The 21,099-nt window shown below is 39.1% G+C and overlaps 2 protein-coding genes across 6 annotated transcripts in view; both read left to right on the top strand.

Annotated features, from left to right (window-relative positions):
• LOC131226643 (putative disease resistance protein RGA4) overlaps window positions 1-21,099 on the top strand; it is an 86,922-nt gene that overhangs the window by 58,641 nt on the left and 7,182 nt on the right. The window contains exons 1-2 of one of the 5 annotated variants that reach the window (XR_009161953.1): window positions 17,640-17,765; window positions 20,063-20,198. The exons of the other annotated variants lie outside the window; for them this stretch is intronic. The gene's annotated coding sequence lies outside the window, so the exon portion shown is untranslated. Of the gene's footprint in view, window positions 1-17,639; window positions 17,766-20,062; window positions 20,199-21,099 lie in introns of those variants that run through there. 5 annotated transcript variants of the gene reach the window in all.
• Window positions 12,660-16,490, top strand: LOC131228118 (putative disease resistance protein RGA4). The gene is made up of 3 exons (XM_058223949.1): window positions 12,660-12,680; window positions 12,762-12,850; window positions 12,893-16,490. Exons 1-3 carry the CDS (start codon window positions 12,660-12,662, stop codon window positions 16,488-16,490), a joined length of 3,708 nt encoding a protein of 1,235 aa, XP_058079932.1.

The following is a 21,099-nucleotide window of genomic DNA, read 5'->3' on the forward strand; positions in this document are numbered from 1 at the left end:
AGGAAATTGACCGTGAAATGCATGGAATTGGCCGTGAAGTGATGGGGAATCGCCGGGATTGACCATAAAATGCATGGAATTGACTGTGAAGAGGAGGGAATTCGCCGAAATTCACCGCGAAATGCATGGAATTGATCGCAAAGTTAACGAAATTTAGCGCAAACTGATTGAAATTGACCGTGAAGTAAATAAAATTGACCGCGAAGTGAATAAAATGAACGAAATTGATCACGAAGTGAATAAAATGAATTTTTGACCATCGACCCATTGAAATCTTGGAAAATAACTATGTTAGTTGGCTAAATTAGCTTCTCCTACCCCAAAATCGTATGTGGTACGTTAAGTAACTCATTCCAGTTTTGGAGATATGCTTGTTAAATAAATTAGCAAAGAAATGAATTGAAAGATAGAAAAATACTATTATATACTTATATATACATATTTACATAATTATGTATTAGAGAAAAATGTAAGGGAGAAAAAGTTCTCCTTGTTAAAATAAAAATAAAAAAAAACAAAAAACTGGTGTGAAATTTTCATTGCTTTTGTGAGTCACATTATGAGGTCTGTGTTATATCCAAAGCATCCATCTATCTGGCGAGCTCATATTAAGGCTTGAGACGGAAAATAAGACAGATCTAACTATCAAATGGACCACACTATAAAAGGCAGTGGGGAATTGAACGTCTACTATTGAAACCCTTTTGGGGGTTACAGAAGTTTTGGATCATTATGAAATTTGTTTTTCCTCTTCATCCAGGTCTTTGTTACTTTATGAATAGATTGGATGGAAAATAAATGTTATGGTGGGCCCTATAAAATTTTTAACGGTGAAAATCAATTTTCCTGCTGCTCTTTGTGCTGTGGTCCAGTTGATCTCTGGATATGGTTTTTTTTTGGATAATGCTCCAAAATGATCTCGAAATATGGATGAACGTTGTGGATATAATAAATACATAATTGTGGGGCCCACGTAACGTTGAACCGTTCGTACAACTCGGAGTTCGGGGAGCTGATCCGTTAAAGGTAAAAGCAGGGGCATTTACGACCTTTGGCAAGTCGTCCGTACAGCTGGGGCTTATTCTGGTAAGGAAAAATGGGGTGGGCTTCATCCGGTAAATGGGCCATAAATGGGTCGTACAGTGGTAAATTTCTCCTTTCTTATTGAAATATGAGCCGTTAAAAGTAATCTGCGTTGATGTTTCCAGGAAAGTAATAGAATTGGCAGCCTCTGACGCTTTCCATGTGCTCTCTTTCTCCTTTTCTTTTGATTCCTTTCAATGACAATGACACCGAAAGTATCATGTGGGCCAATTTCAATATTTTCGTTTCCACTCCCTGGAAAGGCGGACCCGGATTGCGTCCTACCCCCGCCCAGACTGTATCCGTCCGGGCAGGGCTCTGTAGGACCCAAAGTGACGTAAGTATTTCATCCATGCCGTTCATAACTTTTCTCAGATCATTTTAATGTATGATACAAAAAATGAGGCAGGTCTAATGCTTAATTGGACCACAACTTTGAGATTTAACTTCCACCATTAAAAACTTCTTAGGAGCTGAAGAAGTTTTGGATCAAGCTGATATTTGTGTTTTCACTTCATCCATGTCTGCATGACCTTATAGGTTGGATGGTAAAAAAAACATAATGGTGGCCTTTAGCAAGGTTTCAATGTTGAGAGTCATTATCACTGTAGCTTCCTTTGACGTGGTCCACTGGAGCTGGGAATCTGCTTAATATTTTGTCTCATAATTTAAAATGATCCGAGAAAAGTGATGAACGGCGTGGATAAAACACTTACATCACTTTAGGCCCCATAGAGACGGAATCGGCGTGACTGCATCCGGAAAAAGCAACTTCATAAAAGCTAATCTAGGTAATAAGGTGCATCTTCAAGCATCCACAAGTACCAAGTTTGCCATATGTCACACTATCAATCTACAGCTGTTAGTACGCCGAATGTGTATGGTATCGTATGTGCTTGTCTATCAATCTTTAATTAGTATTAGTTGTGGCAGAGTAGCCTATTTAATTAGAAAGGCCTTGGATGGATGGATACATCCAAAATAGCCTATCCAAACAGAACTTTAATGGTTACCCAACTAACCCAAAGAGTGTGTAGTTACATCCAACAGATACCACCTAGTAGAACTGAACCATTATATATACTACACCTAGTGGAAGGTTTTAGCCATTTGACATTCAGTACAAAATAAATAAATTAATTTAAAACCATGTATCTGGACCACTGGGCATAGCTCGCTTATGAGCTGATAATATGGAAACTCTATCATTCATATTGGGAATGAACCCATCATGAATAGCCAGAGAACTCTATGTTTTGAATTGGGTATGTAAACAAATATGGTCTTGTTTAGTAAATGATTAAAAATGAGTTTATCTCATTTTATTTAACAGTAATTATGTGTTACGAATCTTCATCTCTAATACATAATCATTAAAAGTGAATGTTGTTTGAAGAAGAAGTAGAGGCTATATTTATTTCAGAACTCATATTAAGCAGCTACCTAAGTTTATAATGGTATTAACTGTTATGGTTGTTACAAGTAATCAAATGGTTTAGTTTTATGTGCAATACTTGTATGTTTAAGGAATCCATCTGCCATTCTATTTACTATTTAGTTGGGTATCTCTCTGTTTACTCAAAATTTGCCAATGCCAAACAGTTGGGTGTAGGAATACCATGCTTGGCAGGCCGTCGCCAAAATAACAGGTTTCAAGAATTTAGGGGATCCCGCAAAATAAAAATTAAGGATTCAGCCTCAATCCCAATTTTGGCAGCCCAGGTGCCTTCCACGTCAGATTTGAATGTGGAGCAGCATTTTCCTGGTTTAATCACTACTATAGATCGTTTTATTTTCCCTGAAACTTCATATTGTTGTGATTAAGGGGCTTAAAAAGATGCTTTCTTGTGTGGAATCTTACAAGTATATATGGAGCCCACCTGATTTGCCATCAACGTATGATCTTGATTGTGCCCAGATGATCCCCTACCCAAACAGACCATTTGTTCCATTTACACTGTTTATAACATTATGATTTATGCTATACATCTATATGAAATTTTGTAATTAACTTGCAATGTCGCAGTTTTGGTACTCAACATGCATGTGGTGATCCGGTCCATCCATATCATGGACCACATTGATCAGCAAAAAATGTAAAGCAATTGTCATGAGATGTCAGAAATGCTAGGAGTCAAGAGGTGTGGTGCCATCCAGCTAAAAATATACTTTCATCTCCCAGCTACATGGACTCGGCCGAATTGATGGTTGTCTGGATCAGTTAAAATTATTATACGGTAAAGAATATGTGATCTTACTTGTATGTTATCCTTCTCTTTCCTGAGAGCGGATTAGCTCTTTGGGTAACAGCTTGGTGGGTGTGGTGTTACCCTTACTGTGTGGGGCCCACCTTGATGAATTTGTTTCATATCGGGTAGACCATACTATTGTACATATCTAATTTGTTGTGGGGTGTTAGCATGGAGATCTAAAAGAATATGATGATTACCCATTTATTTTGAAGAGATGCTGCGGAACCGATTGTTAGGATTATTTGATCAATGAGGCTTCTGATCTATGGCCCATCCCTAGCTGGGCCCATTCCTTTCCCTCTAGAAATATGAGGACATTGTGAAGGAAGGTATCCTGCATTGTAAAGGTATTGGCGTGTGCTTTCTTTATGGTTTTTTTTTTTCCTTTCTTTATCCTTGTCAGTGATACCTTTTTCTCCCACTCAATGGAATTTTTACTTTTACTTTTTTAATTTTTTTTGTGGAGTGTTTCATTATTTTCCATTACACATTATTACATTTTCTGTTCTTGGGGATTTCCACCACTGTCGAGAGAAAAGAGTGTGAGTGTTTGTCTCTGAGAGAGAGTTCCTTCTTCCTTTCATCTTCTTCTTCTCCATCATCACAAGTGCAGTGTAGTCTACTTGTGTGGACGGCTTACGTCATCCTCTTTCCCTACCACTCTCTCAGCTCCCTCCACCTACAATAGATCAGGGAGAGACCTCTTGATTTAGAGGATCGGTATCAAACTCTTCATCGTAGAAATCTATCCAAATCTATCCACGTGATCCTGATCACTTCAAGGTAATATCTTAACCATCCATGTTTAGACCATTATTAGAAATCTGACTTTATCACACATGAGGTGTTCAAGGGAATTGGATCCTTAAAAGTACTAGGTTTCCGTTGTGTTTATACCTGAAAGATCCAACAACTCACCCCACCAAGAAAATGAGATGCTCCGAAAATCATGCCACTCCAACCATCAACTGCGCCACCATGCGAATATAAAGGCTTGATCTCTAAGCTATGCAATTTTTTTTATGGTGGACCATCCTTGTGGATGGTTTAGATTACATGCACAGTGATGGTTCGACTCTTGTCTAGCGTCCTTGTACCTGATGGCAATATATTCCTCTAATCCTTATTGAAAAATGATTGTGATCATTCATTTAATTGATATTACTCTTTGTTCAATTTTAGAATATTATTTCAATTGATATGAATTGTATGGGAAAATGATTGTGATGGTTCATTTATTTTTTGTTAAATCTTAAATTATTTCAATTTATATTAATTGTACATCCAACATGGCCTTAGCTAATACTTATATAAGTATTGATCTCGATGGGTAACTCTACACAGTAACTTGTTCTTTTAAAAGAGCTTTGTCATGTCAGATGCAAGAACAAGGCAGCTCACGTATACAACACCCATGTGTTAACATGGCATATACACATGAAATCTAATCCATCCATCAGAAGAAGGAAATGGAGATGCAAGTTGAAGTAGAGACCATCTTGGCGGCAACTGATGGTCTGCTGCCTGTTGCTTTGTCCGTTTATGGATGAACCCCAGTTGGTTGCATGGTCAGATGAACTAGAGTACCTAGCAGCTCCTTTTAAAAAAACACCCACTTGGTAGATGGGGGTGATTTCTCAAAAATAACACGTGTGGCCTCTATTTCAGCAAAAATCACAATGTGTTCCAACAGTCGGCATTCAATACCCTCTATTCAAGCGGTGTTACTACTTGAGTATTGGATCTGCCTCATTTTTGTGCCCACCCCCTAAAATCATTTGACGAAAGGGAGGATCTTTCAAAAATATCATGATGGGTCCTACAACTGTTTCAATGGGCTGTGCCGGTGTTGTTTCAATGGTGGGCATTTAATAGCCACTATTTACTATGGTCTGGCCCACTCAATTTTTTGTATATACCTCATCTTTAGGCTCATGCCCTAAATTGATCTAAAAAAACTAGTGAATGGTGCGGATTTCTCTCAAACATCATGATGGGCCCTAACTAATTCAATGGTGGGGGACATTGTTTAAATAGTGGGTGTACAATACCCACTGTTTCCAACAATATGATCCACTTATCTATTTCATTTTTGGCTCACTCACTGAAATTATTTGGCAAAACTGGTGGACCACATGAATCCTACTTTTAGTTGAAATCACCAAATTATCATGCCTAGACTTTAGAACACTAAGATCACAGTCCCAAAATCAATTTGGTTGAACAATTCAAGCTACTCATTCATGGACAATGCTTTCTGAACGAGGACCATTGAAATTTTCCATCTCCACAATCCAAAAATGGTCAATCAATCCTTGAGTAAAATCTTTCAATTGGGCCATAAGATCAAAAATCTATGTAAGGGTGACAGATCTGCTGGTCTTCCTTAAAGTGTTTCTTTGAATCAAACAGGGATGTTGTTCATCGCTTGCAAGGTCATTAGCTGCTCAACCAGGATAGATTTTGAGATATGGGGCCCACCTGAATTGATCCTGATTGAGCCAGATGATCCTCTGCCCAAACAGACCATTTGTTCCATTTATACACGTGTGTTCAAAAACTTAAATGCAATGAATCAATCAGAAATGTTATAATTCCCCTGTTCTGGTACTCGACATGCTTGCGATGATGCAGTCTGTCCATTCAGTAGACCGCACCTATAAGCAAAACATGTGCAGTAGCAATCACAGTAATGTTAGAAATTCTAAGAGTTAGTGGTGTGGTGTGATGCAAGGAAGGACATGCTCAGTAGCTTCCTACTAGAAGGCTTAGTAACACTTGACCCAGGTCAGGAGTTATCATCGAAGCCTTTCCTTTATCCTTAAGTTGACCCCAGTCGGCAAATGGTGGCTTCTGCGGATGACTTGCTGTTCATGGCTAAGGTAGACTTAGTTGTTGCATTTCCCGTGGCCATGCTGGTTGTCAACGAGATGCCTTTGTCCTTAATAATGACTGGCCGATTCCTGGGTTGTGACATCAGTAATGAAACCGTTAGTTGCTGATTTGTCATTCGGGAAGGTTGTTGCATCGTTGCAAAGGATGCTGCACTGTTGCTTCTTTTTTTTTCCCGGACAATCGATTATTGCTATATTGGCTTGAATAATATTTGCCTCAGTCATTTCAAAAAAGGGATCACGATCAATCCCCATTGCCCTTATTCTGTAAAACTTAAGGAGGCTTTTTGTCAATGTTCTCCTGTATGTTGTTCCTGAAAACAACACGATTCTTAGCAGAATGAGATTTAGTACCGTGTCACTTGCAATAAACATCCATTTTCAATTCCTCAGCTGATGGGACCTTTTGGTAATCCGGGAGTTTAATAAATTTGACTTCCAGGTCAAAGATCTCTTTGGCAATAGACTCGGGGGCACCTTTTTAGGGGTCAACACCGATAGAGGCTTTAATCTCAGGGCATTACAAGGTCGGACCCTCGTAGGGGCATTTGTCAATTACCTCCGCCACAGCCGCTTCATGGTCAACTCCGTGGTCTTCGCACAGTTGTGTGGGGGTTATTTCCATCATGTCTAGTTCATAATTCAGTTCGTGATAAAACATGCACCGTGATGCATTCATATGGTGTTTCTCTTCTTAGAAAATCCACTAGTATCAGGTGGTTGTAATTGACAACTCAAACAAGTCACCAAAATGTATGCCCTCAAACTTCTTGTGAAGCTCAAAGTTCATGTCTTTTAAGGTGAGTCTGGTGAACGCAACTTCGTGATCCTTCACTGAGTACTAATTTTTAGTACTTTTGAAACAACTGATGAATTGATTGTTGTATTTGATGTCTTAAATCTAATTAAGTTCTGCACAGATTTTTCGCACAACTGCGAAAGTGCGGGATTTGTTTCCGATTTCGTTTATGATTCTTTCCGATTTTGTTTGGAATTCTTCCTAAAACTATATATATATAGGTGTAAACGGGATTGGGAAGTATTATTCTAATGGATTTTAAGGCTTTCTAAAAGGGTTCCAAGGGTTCCTAAAAGGGTTTTAGGGTTTCTAAAGGGTGTAACAAGGGTGAGATTTGAAGTTATTTGAATTGGGTAAGTCCTCTTTCTTTGTAATTTCTATTTTCATAATGAAGACTTGTCGCTTTATGTCGTAATTTTTTCCCGAAAAGGTTTTCCACGTTGAATCTATGTTTTCTTGTGTTTGCTTAGTGCTCTTGGATTGCTATCCTAGATCTAGAGTTGTGTGATTCCGCGGCACAAATCCCCAACATTGCTCGGTCATTTTTACAGGCAACTGGCAAAGTTTTGACAAATGGCCATTAAAACCTCTGGCTTGATTCAGCGGAATTGCATATTAAACCTCTCCTCCATATCAAGCTAGGTTTGGATTGAATTGATCAGGAGGTTTATGTACCATGTAAAGGCTGCTCCCATTAGGGAATTCCCGAACAACCTCAATTTCAAGAAATCATAATGCAATACTTCACCGCATTACATGGTGAAGCAATCGATATGCTAAAACGTGGAAGTCTCGCCCTTTTCGAAGAATAGGATATACTCAGGGAACTTAAATCCTGTAGGTAACTCAAAGTATTAATATACCCAGTTAGGATAAGATTTCTTGTACATTGGTCAGGCAATTCACCAACCGTTCAGCTGGATGTTGTACTCCTAAATGAATCATATGTCATCGTCTTGGCCGGGCAGTCATTGTAGCAACGCAAGGTATGACCTTTGTATCACTTGATCAACGATCAAGGAGGTGACAGGATCAGAGGTTGCTCCCAAGTATCTCAACCCTCTGATAGCCTTATTAAATGGTTGGTGTGATATTCAGAGGTTACTCCCGGGTATATCAACCTTCTGGTAGCCTTGCTAAATGGTCAGTGTGATTAGAGGTTGCTTCCCTTGGTTCTTGGTCGTTGGGTAGTAATTGTGCAGCATCGGCCAGGTGGCCAGCTTCTCCCTGAGATTATTGATGCATGCTTGGAGTTACCCCTTAGTTATACATAAGTTTAGGCAACGAATTTCAATTGGTTGTAAGGTCGGCCATTTTGGTCGTTTCTCCTTGCCATCGATGGACATGGTATAAGACGACCTTGGAGTTCGGTCTAGTTGACCCTTGTAGGGAGCTTGGTAGGTTGTTCTGCTTTCAAATCGAAAGGGAGATTGGGAGCAGGTTGAATATTCATGATGTCAAAAGCCACTAACGAAACTTTCGATTGCCCTTTTAAATGTCTCTACTTTTATCTAAATGCCCTTTGCGATCTACCTTATGTGTCCTTGCATCTGAAGGAAGCGCATGGCGACATCTCTAAAGACTAGTTGAGAAGAGAATCATGCGTCCACGTCGACGAGTTTAATGCACTGTCCTTTGTCTTATGGCTGTTCTATAGTGTAAGGGATAGAACTATCCTTGTTCGATTTAGGAAGCATCTTGCTCTATTGAAGAATACTAAAGATAGTATACCATGTCCCATCAAGCATGTCAAAAAATATGTTTCTCATAATTCAATCAAATACAAGGCCACATACGTTAATAAAGGCCCATATTCGATTAAACGTGTGTGGTTAGGTTAGTGTAGGTATGCCAGAGTCATACTCGACTTGAGTTTGACTGAACACTAGTGACCCCAACGCTAGGACATACCAATTAAATTTCATGAATTCGTGGAATTAGGCACCTTCTCATCCATCGATTGCTATAGCAATCAGGCAATTTAAAAGGGTAGGGGTTTATCCTTGTGAATGGATTTTTTTTTTCCTTGCATTAAGGACTTTTCTCTGAATGGTGATAGTAGGGTTTGTATTTTTTAATAGAACAATGATGGATAGAAAAGATTAAAACTAAAGGCTAACAATGCTGATTTTATTAATGTATATTTGAAGCTTAGTACAATCAACAAATGAACAATAAAATTAGATAAACAAAAGATAAATACCTGCGATCGCCTGTGTGAATAAAAAATCGAGTTAAGTGGTCAATAGGATATAACTAATGGTTTAATCTTCCAAATAAGGATTCGGATGATTGGGAATCCAATGACTGGAGGTCATGAATATTTATAACACTCCTAACTGTACTGTAGTGAAGCCACTACACAGTAACAATCTACGCTAACCTAAACATTAGACGTTCTATAGCGTAGTTGGATAGAAGTGGAGGAATCTCAACTAAGATAAGTAACATTCTCTATGTATGAGAGAATATGTTTGTCATGGGGTCTGGAGTTCTTCATCATGCGTTCCTTATATAGCTCGGGAGGAAGAAAACCCTCACTGGATTTTCTTGTTGATCCAAGATCCTTGGTGATCACGACGCATAGTTGTTTCCTAATTATCCTAGACTTGCCAATGAGGTCTCCAGGGTTACAATACAAAATTGTTTTTAGATCTCCCTGCTAGCATGACTATAGAGATCCGCAGACATTGTGGGATCAATCTCGTTATATCCGGATTCCTTACAGTGTCTTTGATTTCTTCGAGAAGAAACCATTTCTCGAACTTTCATAATCGTCGCGAGAGCACCAATCATCTCTAGGAGGATCTCTTATTTTTAGCAAGATTATGTAAGATAGACTTGCCGAGCATATCCAATTTGCGATATTATCGCTATCTCAGTAAGTCTATATAGACTTGTCATGCATGCTGCTTCGATCACACATGCCACTTGTATAATGGCTACATGTCATTCGTCACAGTGTTTTATCTACAAAACGACATACAATTTTGTGTCGTTCTGCTTTTGGCAAGTGACATGCCACCAAAGGATATGGGGCAAAAGATATCCTTGGTATGCGACTAGAATTTCGTCCATCATTTGATAGGAAGCATTGACATATGGTGGCATCTTATTGGTATGCGTGGATAGAGCTGTACACGAATCGAGTTATCTCGGTTAACTTGCTCGACTCGACTCAAAAAACCTTGATTCGACTTGGTTCGAAACTGAGTTCGAGCCGAGTCAAGCTGATTTTTTGAGCTTGAAATTTCAAGCTTGCCCGAGCTCAACTAGAGTTGGATCGAACCCCAACTCGAACGAACTCAGATCGAACTTGTTCGGTGAATCTGTTATTTTGATATTGATGTTGCTCAGCAAGTGTTTGATGACATGACTTAATGAAGTGTCGGCTGGTGGCAAGGAAGGTATGGATATGAAACAAATACCCTTGTATCTTGATTTATATGTTGCCTACTGAGTGTTTGATGAAATACCTGTAAATCGATGCTGTTGCTTTACATTCCGTGAGAAGTTGAAGGTGCACACCATGTGTTTAAAAAAATGTCGTAGAGGCTCGATCTTGGCTCAAACTCAGCTCGAACTGGCTTGAGCTGCTGACCGAACCAAGCCGAGTTGGCCAGTCAGGCTTGAGGACCGAGCAAAGCCAAGTTCAAGCTAGGCTCAACTAGTAGCCATGTCAAGATGGTTGTAAACAAGTGGGCCCCACATTTAGATGACCCCATATTGATGTGGGCCCACCTAATGGATGGTCCACATCAAAGGTCGGCCCATTATGATAAATAACCCACATCCAAAGTGGGTTGGCATGATAGACAACTCACTTCAATGGTGGAACTTACATAATGGACGGTCCACATCAAAGGTGGGATCTACATGATGTGCAGTGGACATTCAAGCTAGCCCCACATGATGGACAAAGGTCGGCCCCTAATGATGAATGGCCAATATCCAAGGCGAGCTCTGCATGATTGGCAACCCACATTGAAGGTGGGGCCCACATGATAGATAGTCCACATCAAAGGTGGGCTCCACATGATGGCTAATTAATAATGGTGGGTCTCACATGATGGATGATCCACATAAAAGCTCGGCCCTAATAGTGAGTGGCCCGTATCCAAGGCAGACCCCGCATGATGGACAACCCACATCAGAGGTGGGGCTCACATGATTGATGGTCCACATCAAAGGTGGGCTTCACATGATGGGCAGTGGATATTGAAGGTGGGCCCCACATGATGGATGACAAACATCAAAGGTGGGCCCTATGATGAACGGTCCAGATCAAGGCCCATTTGGATACCACGAAATAAGCTACCTTTTCTATTTACAACAATAGATAAGTACATTTGGTTTATGATCAATTATATGTAACATTTTTACTTCGTGTTACTTAATCACTTCATCTTTATAAGTAGAAACCAAGTTAAGCTACTTGAGGATTAAGTAGCTTATCTTAAGTAACTTACAATCCAAATGCCCTTAACGGTGATCCCCTAATGATGAATGGGCCACATCAAAAGTGGGGCCCACACAAGGAACGGTCTACGTCAAAGGTTGGCTCCACATGATGGACGGTGGATGTGAGGGGGACCTAATAGACTTGAGTGATAACTACTTATGATGTTCGAAGCCAAACATGATTTTCTAAATTTTGGCCAATAAGTATGCCGTTTACGAAGCGTACTTATCTACTGAATAAGTAGAAACTAAAATAAGTTACTTATCTAAAGTTACTTACCATCCGAATGCCTCCTAGATATGCTACATTGTGGCATATATGGTGCTTGGAGCTAAATCATAGCAATGATTAGTGCATGTGGAATACTTGAAGATGGATGATAAACATGTGACAAATGTGGCATATGCAAGCATTGAAGCTGAAATATAGCACATGTAGCACTTGTGAGGTGCTTGAGGTTATATGGTGGCACAAGACATGCATTCGCACATTTGACACATGTGGGCCCTTTGAGCACCTGTGCACATTGACACATGTAGGATGCTTTGCGCATGTGGGTTACAAGAAAAGATAGAATGGTAGAACATGTGGCGCAGTGGCAGGTGTGGGGCACAATGAAGATTGGTGGTGCCACATTTGAGTTTAACTCCATTTTCCTTCCATAGTGGGAAAATGGCCTCCCTTCAAATGAGTGGACGTGTGAGAATGCATTAAAAATAGTTTTCAATAAGGATAGAAAATGGCAAAAGATGTTTCACATAAATTGCAAAAAAAAAAAAAAAAAAACAAAGACCTAACAAACAACTAAAAGTTAGTTTCACAGGATTGTTTTCTCTCCTTTCATTAATCCAAACAAGCCCTTGTGATATTAGTAATAAAAAACGTATGTAGAACAAGATTTTGTGAAGGTCATCCTGAGAAAATCACCAGCAGTTTCCATAAAAAATTGCACATACCGGGCAATTGGAACCATCTGCATAGTGGCCCACCAGACCAACAATCCTAATCAACGAACATGAGCCACACTTAAGCTGGCGACAGCCAATTATGTCAACTCACGTGTTGGGCTCTCATTGGCTTATTATATAGTGAAGACTTTAAGATGGATGGAACATGTACATGCAATAATAGAAGAGGATATGATAGATGGAATGGAACAAATATAGGCAATGATAGAAGAGGACAATCTTGTATGTGATCTTGATCAGATCCATCTCTTTCCCTCACTTTGAACATCTCTAATTTTTTTTTTCTTGTGATTTCCCTGTTAGGAACAAGGAATGGCAGAAGCAGTTGTATCCGGCATTCTTCAACTAGTTATTGAAAAACTAGCATCGCCAATCCTAGAAAAGTGTAAACTGTTCTGGGGTTTTCACAAGGAGATGGAAAATCTATGAAGCAGGTTATCAACCATACAAGCAGTGCTTGAAGATGCGGAGGAGCAGCCGGTAAAGAGCAAGGCGTTACAGAATTGGCTGGAAAAGCTTAAAGATGTGGTTTATGATGCAGATGACACATTGGATGAGTTCACAATAATTGAAGCGGACGCAGAAGCAAAAGTGGAAGCTAAACGCAGAAAATTGCAGATCGGCACCTTCTTTTCAGCATCGAACCTGGTGTCCCGTTCAAATATGGCAGATAAGATAAAGGAGATAGGGCAGAGATTAGATAAGATTGCTGAAGAGAGGTCTCAATTCCATTTGATAGGGGGAGAACGGGTGTCGGATATTAAAGGCCGAGAACCAACTGATTCATTTGTAATCGAATCAGATGTTTATGGAAGGGAAGAAGATAAAAGAAGGGTAATGGAATTACTGATTAGCAATGATAACGGAGAGGATGTTACAGTCATCCCCATAGTCGGTATGGGGGGCCTTGGGAAGACCACACTCGCTCAATTAGCTTACAATGACAAGAGGGTAGCAACGCATTTTGTATTAAGAATGTGGGTTTGTGTGTCGGACGATTTCAGTGTGAGTAGGGTAACAAAAGATATCATCAAGTCATTAGCAAGAAATGGCGGGGACAAATGTAATCTTCAAAACATGGATCAACTGCAGCATGACCTCCGAGAAAAGCTGAGTGGGAAGAAGTTCTTACTTGTGTTGGATGATGTATGGGATGAAAATCCCGAGAAATGGTATCGGTTGAAACAATATCTCAGAGGAGGTGCAAGGGATAGTAAAATCATAGTAACTACCCGTAATGAAAAAGTTGCTTTAATCATGGGCACTCTCCCTTCGCACCATTTGACAAGATTATCAGACGATGATTGTTGGTCTCTGTTCAAGCAGCGGGCGTTTGGGCATGGAAGACAAGAACATCCAAACCTTATAATGCTTGGAAAAGAAATTGTGAAGAAGTGTGGGGGCATCCCTTTGGCAGCGAAGGCGCTCGGAAGCCTGATGCACTCCAAAACAGAGGAAAGAGAGTGGTTGTTTGTTAAAGAAAGTGACATTTGGAATCTAGCCGAAGAAGATAATCACATTTTACCTGCTTTGAGGTTGAGTTATTATTATCTTCCACCACATTTGAAGCAATGCTTTGCATACTGCTCAATATTTCCAAAAGATTATCAAATCAAGAAGGAGAAGCTAATCCGACTATGGATGGCAGAAGGTTTTATTAAATCATCAGGCAGAAGTCAACAAATAGAAGACGTCGGTGGAGAGTATTTCAATAATCTATTATGTCGGTCCTTCTTTCAAGATGTTCACAAAAATGAAGATGGGAATATCGTATGGTGCAAGATGCATGACCTCGTGCATGATCTTGCATGCTCTGTTGCTGGTAATGAATGCTCGATTGTGCAGGAAAAGAATGCGGTACTGAGTATCCCTAACAGATCTCGTCGTTTGTTGTTGGATTGCGGGGATAACAAATGTGTCCTAACAGACCCAGAGCCCTCAATGACAGCAAACCATTTGCGAACGCTGCTTGTGCTTGGAAGTCGGTATTTCAGCATTCCTCATAATGTTTTGGTACATTTTATGTTCCTACGTGTGCTAGATTTAAACCGTGTGAAGGTCACCACGGAGATGTTGGTTTCAATCAGCAGGTTGAAGCACTTAAGATACCTCGGGTTCTCTTTTAGCAAACCCCTTCCTGAATCCATCTGCACCCTTCACCATTTGCAAACCTTGAGACTCTCAAGTTCGTATTTTCTTGCAGAGTTACCCAAGGACATGAGCAAAATGACTAGCCTAAGACATCTTGAAATGGACAACTATCATGGATGGACCCATACGCCAGCTAATATGGGAGAATTAAAGTTCCTTCAGACCTTGCCAATATTCATAGTTGGTAAGGATAGTGGATGTGGTATAAGAGAGTTGCAAGGTCTAAACCTTGGAGGAGAATTGACTATTCAAAACCTCGAGAATGTGATGTGTGCAGCAGATGCCCAGGAAGCAAACTTGAAGGATAAGCCGAACCTTTGTGAGTTACGCTTTTCATGGGGTCAGGATATTGATCTTCAGTTGGAAGGAAATGTCGAGCAAACCCTTGAAGGTCTCCGACCACATCAAAATCTCAAAAGGTTGACTGTGGAAGAGTACATGGGTGTCAGATTTCCGCGTTGGATGTGTTCTTCATCACTTCCAAATCTGATTGAAGTTTCAGTGATTAATTGCAGAAGATGCAAACAACTCCCCCCGCTCGGCCACTTACCATTCCTGAAGGTTCTTGTGATACAAGGAATGGATGCCGTGAAATCTATTGGCAACCATTTCTATGGCGGCAATGATGTCACAGAGTCATTCCCATCACTGAAACAACTCACCATCCAAGATATGCCTAATTTAGAGGAGTGGTCAGGATCCAATGGAAGAGTACTCCCCTGCCTTAACCAATTAACTGTCTGGGAATGTCCAAAGTTAACAACACGTCCATGCCTTCCATCTCTGAAAGAATTGCTATTGAGGAATGGTAATGAGATGTTGTTAGGTTCAGTGGCAAACCTATCCTCACTTTCCTCCCTCAAGGTTGAAGGTTTCAAGGAGCTAAGGTCGTTACCAGAAATTTGGGAATGCCCAAAGCTAGAGTCTCTGTCTATTCATCGGTGTGATAAGCTGGCAATGTTGCGAGAGGAGTTACAAAACCTCACCTCTCTCAAGAATCTATATATTTATGGGTGCAATGGTCTAAAGTGCTTGAGACTACAAGGCTTGAGCTCTCTTCAAAGTCTATTCATCCAGGGGTGTCAAAGCTTAACGAGTTTGATAGGGGGACTGCAACACCTCACTGCCTTACAATCCTTGACAATTATGTATTGTCAGGAGCTGGAATATTTACCAGAGGATATGCAACACCTTACTTCCCTTCAACGACTCACCATATGGAACTGTCAGAAGTTGACATGTTTGCCGGAAGGGCTACGACATGTCACAACACTGGAAGATCTATCAATTTCTTACTGTCCAAGTCTAACGGCTCTGCCGGAGTGGATAGGAAACCTGTCATCGCTTCGATCTTTGGGAATTTACAACTGTTCTCAATCGGAGTGTTTGCCAGAGGAGTTACAAGGCTTGAGCTCTCTTCAAAAACTATACATCCACGGGTGGGAAAGCACAACGAGTTTGATAGGGGGACTGCAACACCTCACTGCCTTACAATCCTTGGAAATTAAGTATTGTCGGGAGCTGGAATATTTACCAGAGGGTATGCAACACCTTACTTCCCTTCGAAAACTCACCATATGGAGCTGTCAGAAGTTGACATGTTTGCCGGAAGGGCTACAACATGTCACAACACTGGAAGAGCTAGAAATTTCTACCTGTCCAAGTCTAACGGCTCTGCCGGAGTGGATAGGAAACCTGTCATCGCTTCGATATTTGGGAATTTTCGGTTGTCCTCAATTGGAGTGTTTGCCATCAGGGTTGCAACTCCTAACAAATCTCCAACGTCTAAGAATCAGAAACTGTCCCCAATTAGAGAAGCGATGCGAGAAGGAGAAAGGCGAGGATTGGCACTACATATCACACATCCGACATATCGAATAGGCTGTCCCCATTTAGGATTGTAAGTAGCACTTCTCACTAAAACCTATCTTTGCTTTATAATTTGGGGATTTTTACTGGAAAGCTCCTTACTCATAATATGATTGGGAATTTTATAAAATACTACAATATTAAGACTTTATTTACATCTCAGTACTTTTTTAAAATTATCTTCGCATTAAACTACCGCACTGATCAAGGTAATTGTCAAGGGGCACCTCATGTGGTGTTTTTCATTAAATGACAAAAATGCCCATCCTTAATGATTTATCTCAATTACTTAAATGTAAATACCATATTTATGAGGTGTTTATTGTTGAAAGTTGTTGGTAGCAAGGGGCTATTGGTCAATGCTCTATGGATTTATTTCCCATATCATTTTATAGCATGATTCAAAAATTAAGTCACGTCCAAATCTCTGGTGGGCCAAGGAAATAGTGGTCTTTAAGCACCCACAATTAAAAACTTCTTAGAGGCCCCGAAAGCTTTGGATCAAGCTTATGTTTATTATTGGGAAATGCTTTTTAAGAGGAGAAATTACAATATTGCTCACCTTTGCTTTTCTTTACAACAAAGTGGAGAATCAAAAGTTGCGGGGTCCATGTGGTATGTGTCTCACATCCAACCCTCCAACATCTACACACTAATATTATTATTATACTGAGTAAAAATATGAAAAATCCAACCATAAGGTGGGCTAGTCCATAAAAAAATAATGTACACCATTCAAAATTCTCAATTTAATTGTAGCCCATCAGCTAATATGATTGACCTGATATTTTGGTCATGTTATCACCATGGTGTGGTGCATATGTTGGATGGTTCGGATGTTATACATATACTACGTGGGCCTACAAGTATCGAGTTTCACTACTTACTAAAGAAAAAATGAGAGTATTTTTGTAATTTCATCCCTCAAAATGCATCACCTCATAATTTTTAATTGCAGAGGCTTTATTTGGTAAAATATAGATTCCTCAAGAATTTTACAGTAAAACTCCCAAAAAAATAGCGGTCACTTCAGTCATTTCAGCTGACCAAAAGGCAATCTTACGTGCTTTCCTTTAGTCAAGACACTGTCTACTAAAAATGCTTAACTTACTCTAGGTAGATGTATTATCATTTTAATTATTTGTGCTTGTTCAGGAGTGCGATGGAGCCACACATGGGCATCAAACACCGGAGACAATTCAGGAGCTCATGATAATCTAAGGCTAATGCTACCTTGAATGCTTGCATGGTTGAAGTTACACTGCAAATGATCAGTTCAAATCTAAGGTAATTAACTTTAAGATCATTAATTTTAAATATATGTTGGAGTGAAATAGCTCTGATAGAAATAAAATTTTAAATGTGAAAAATCATGCTGTTTATAGTATTTTTGTTACATTATTTAATCTAACAATATTTTAGGCTTGTTTGAATTGATGGAGTCTAAAGAGTAGAATTGAAAGGAAAATTCCACATCCGAGGAAAATAATGGATGAGGAAATCCATGGAAAAGAATCCTAAAAAGGTTGTCTATGTTACTTTCCATGATTTTAATGGCCCATTTGGATACCACCAAATAAGTTACTTTTTCTACTTACAACAGTAGTTAATTAACTTATTTCAGATAAGTTTGGTTTATAATTAGATGAGTAACTTTTTGTTATTTAAAATCACATCACTTCAGTTTACTTTTTTAGCTTTTCTACTTTTCATAGTTACTAAAGAGACGCATCGGGAGAGATGAAAGAAAGGAGAAGATGATGAATATGTTATTAACCAAACATGCTTATCCGCTTAATTAGTAGAAACTAAGATAAGCTACTTGATGCATAAGTAGCTTATCTTAAGTAACTTACGATCCGAACGCCGCCTAATGGAAATGTGGAATGATCACTGATCAAAAAGTGATATTTGCCTCTCAAAAAGTGTGGAAATGTGGATAATCAAGGTCTTTGGAAGAAAATGAAAACACTCTTTTCTAGGAAAACTGTAGAAAAGAAAATAGCTTCTCACATGTAACTTTATTGGCGCAACAGACAGAAAACATCACATTAGCAGAAAACTCTTTCTTTTCCACAGTTATTTTTTGGATTCCACCAATCCAAACAGGCAGGCCAATCATCCTTTTATGGACATTGCAATGATCAGATTGTTGGAATGACAAGAATTACATGCTCAACATACATCGGATGTTATTATCAAATAATGCACTTACCATGATTGTACATACCCTATAATGAAGTAAGTTCCATGGAACTATTTGTTCATTATGCAAATTCTGTCTTAGCGTTGTCAACTACCTGAATTTTTTTGGTAGATGCAACGTATGGTTCCTGGATTGCATTTTGTGGTTAACTGATGCGTTTGGCAAACAGATCATTTAAACACCATCATTTCATTGTGGAATGGGAATGGAACTCCTGCAAATGAATAAGGAGCCTAGCAGCAAACATGCCAATGTGGTACACTTGTGTGAGACTGAGTAAAAAAGCTGGTTGTTGAACCAAAAATCAGGCCGGTCTGCTTATTAGGTAGGTGACAAGCATATGTGGAATGTGAATTAATAGTTATTTTCTTTGCAAACTTTCCAATTTTTTGTTACAAAAGTGGCGCAACTGGTGTGTGGATGACACTGAGTTTTGGAAGTACATATTCGCAATGGAACGTCATCTTTACATAATTTTAGGTTTGCTAACAGGGCTCTCTCTCCTTCTGATCCACCATGTGATGATTCAAATTGTTCATCCAGAAGTTCCAACTGAAGATGGTACATACATAGAAAGTCTTACTTATCTAAAAGCAGCTTGAAACAATGGTCTACATGTTATGTGAACTTGAAGATGTCAGATCAGTTAGATTTATCTCATGGGGGCGGACATATATTATGGGACCTTCTAGATGTATGGTTTGGATCATCACATCATGGGGTGAATGGGCAAGCCTATTGGGCAAGCCTTGATAGCAAATCTCATTTGGTGCTAAACTGTCACTGGATTAATAATCAAAATTTCTACTCTTTTTTCTTTATTTTTAACCTGATCTTTTTGCTGATGTGTTTCTTAGACATGTTTGAATGCTTGTTGCATTCTCTGATACACACACACACACACACACACACACACACACACACACACACAAAACTTCGGTTTTGATCATCGCATCCTATTGAATAGTGTGGGGAAGATGATTGAGAATCGATCACCTACCAGCAATAATGGGACTAGTTCTTGTACTATAACATCTTTACTGCCATTGTGTAGGACATTAGTACTATGAAAAACTATAGGCCTTCCTTCTCAAAAATCAGGCTGATCAGATCACTAGGTGTGCATTCCAATGCTGTGGCCCATCTAATGAGTAGACCACCCTGATTTCTATGCCAGGTAATCTTCATGGTTATGCCTACCATTTTCATAGTACTGGTGTCAATTATACACAGCTGGAATGTACTATGTCAACAAGATACAACACCATAAGTTGTGGTAATTTGCTTGTGGGTAATCAGTTCTGAGGATGATTTCTTAAATTGTTATATGATGGTTCCTTAATACTGACAGATTATTTTTTTTGGTAGGGCCTTTCAGGATTAGAGATATGTTTAAGGATGAAAGTGGTTATTGAAGGAGGGAATTCTTGGCTATTACAAATGATGTAAGATTTTCTTGGCCTTTGGGAAGAGCATTCTTGCTTGAAGCCGAACTCTATTTTGAATGAGTTAAGGTTGTGATCTTTCATCTTGGAAATTTCATGTGTCTATTTCCAGTAGTTGGTTTAATTGTATTGTTGACTCTCTTGCAAAGGGGTCCATAGATATTTTTTATTAGTGACTCTTATCCATTGCCTTGATTTATTTTGTTATCTTCTCTTTGTATTGGGGATTCCTATGCAATGTCTTGATGGATTTTGTTTCTTTCCTGCTTTTCTATTGTCTAATAGGATTTCATTGATATTTAAAAATTGAAATAGATAGACAAAAATGATTTTTTTTTTTTATTCATTGGAATTTTTTTAAATGATTATTTTATTGGTTTTTGTGATTAAAAAAAATATATTCTAGCATTGAATCATGTGATATATACATAACCATTTTCACAGCTTAAACTGAATGTTAAAAACTAAGTTTTAAATAATCAAAACACACCATGGCATTTAAAACAAGTAAATTATTGAATTGATTTTGCTATCATGAGGTTCAATAACCTTGATTTTGCTATCATGAGGTTCAATAACCCGCTCGTGTTTATAAGTTATAACTATGCTTGTGGACATGCCATTGCACTTGCAAATATGGCACGTGTACAAGATCAAGCTCTCCATTAGATGACCCACACGTCTTAAATCATCTAATGTGGGCCATGGTATACAAAACAAGGGACGGAATGACAGATAGAGGTTTAAAATCATTTAGACCTACTTTGATGTTTTTGGTTTTTGTGATTGAAAAAAAAAAAAAAAAAAACTATTATGTAGTGTTGAATCATGTTATATAGTTATCCATTTTTCATGCCCTTAGCTAAACTGAGTGAAAGCCCGGATTTTTGGACCAAAAGGGGAAGGGGAAGGAGGAGCCCTAGACCTGCATGAGATAAAGGAGGATTTATTCAATCACATAGTTTGGGCT

The sequence above is a fragment of the Magnolia sinica genome, chromosome 15, assembly GCF_029962835.1.
Source record: "Magnolia sinica isolate HGM2019 chromosome 15, MsV1, whole genome shotgun sequence".
Classification (NCBI taxonomy): domain Eukaryota; kingdom Viridiplantae; phylum Streptophyta; class Magnoliopsida; order Magnoliales; family Magnoliaceae; genus Magnolia; species Magnolia sinica.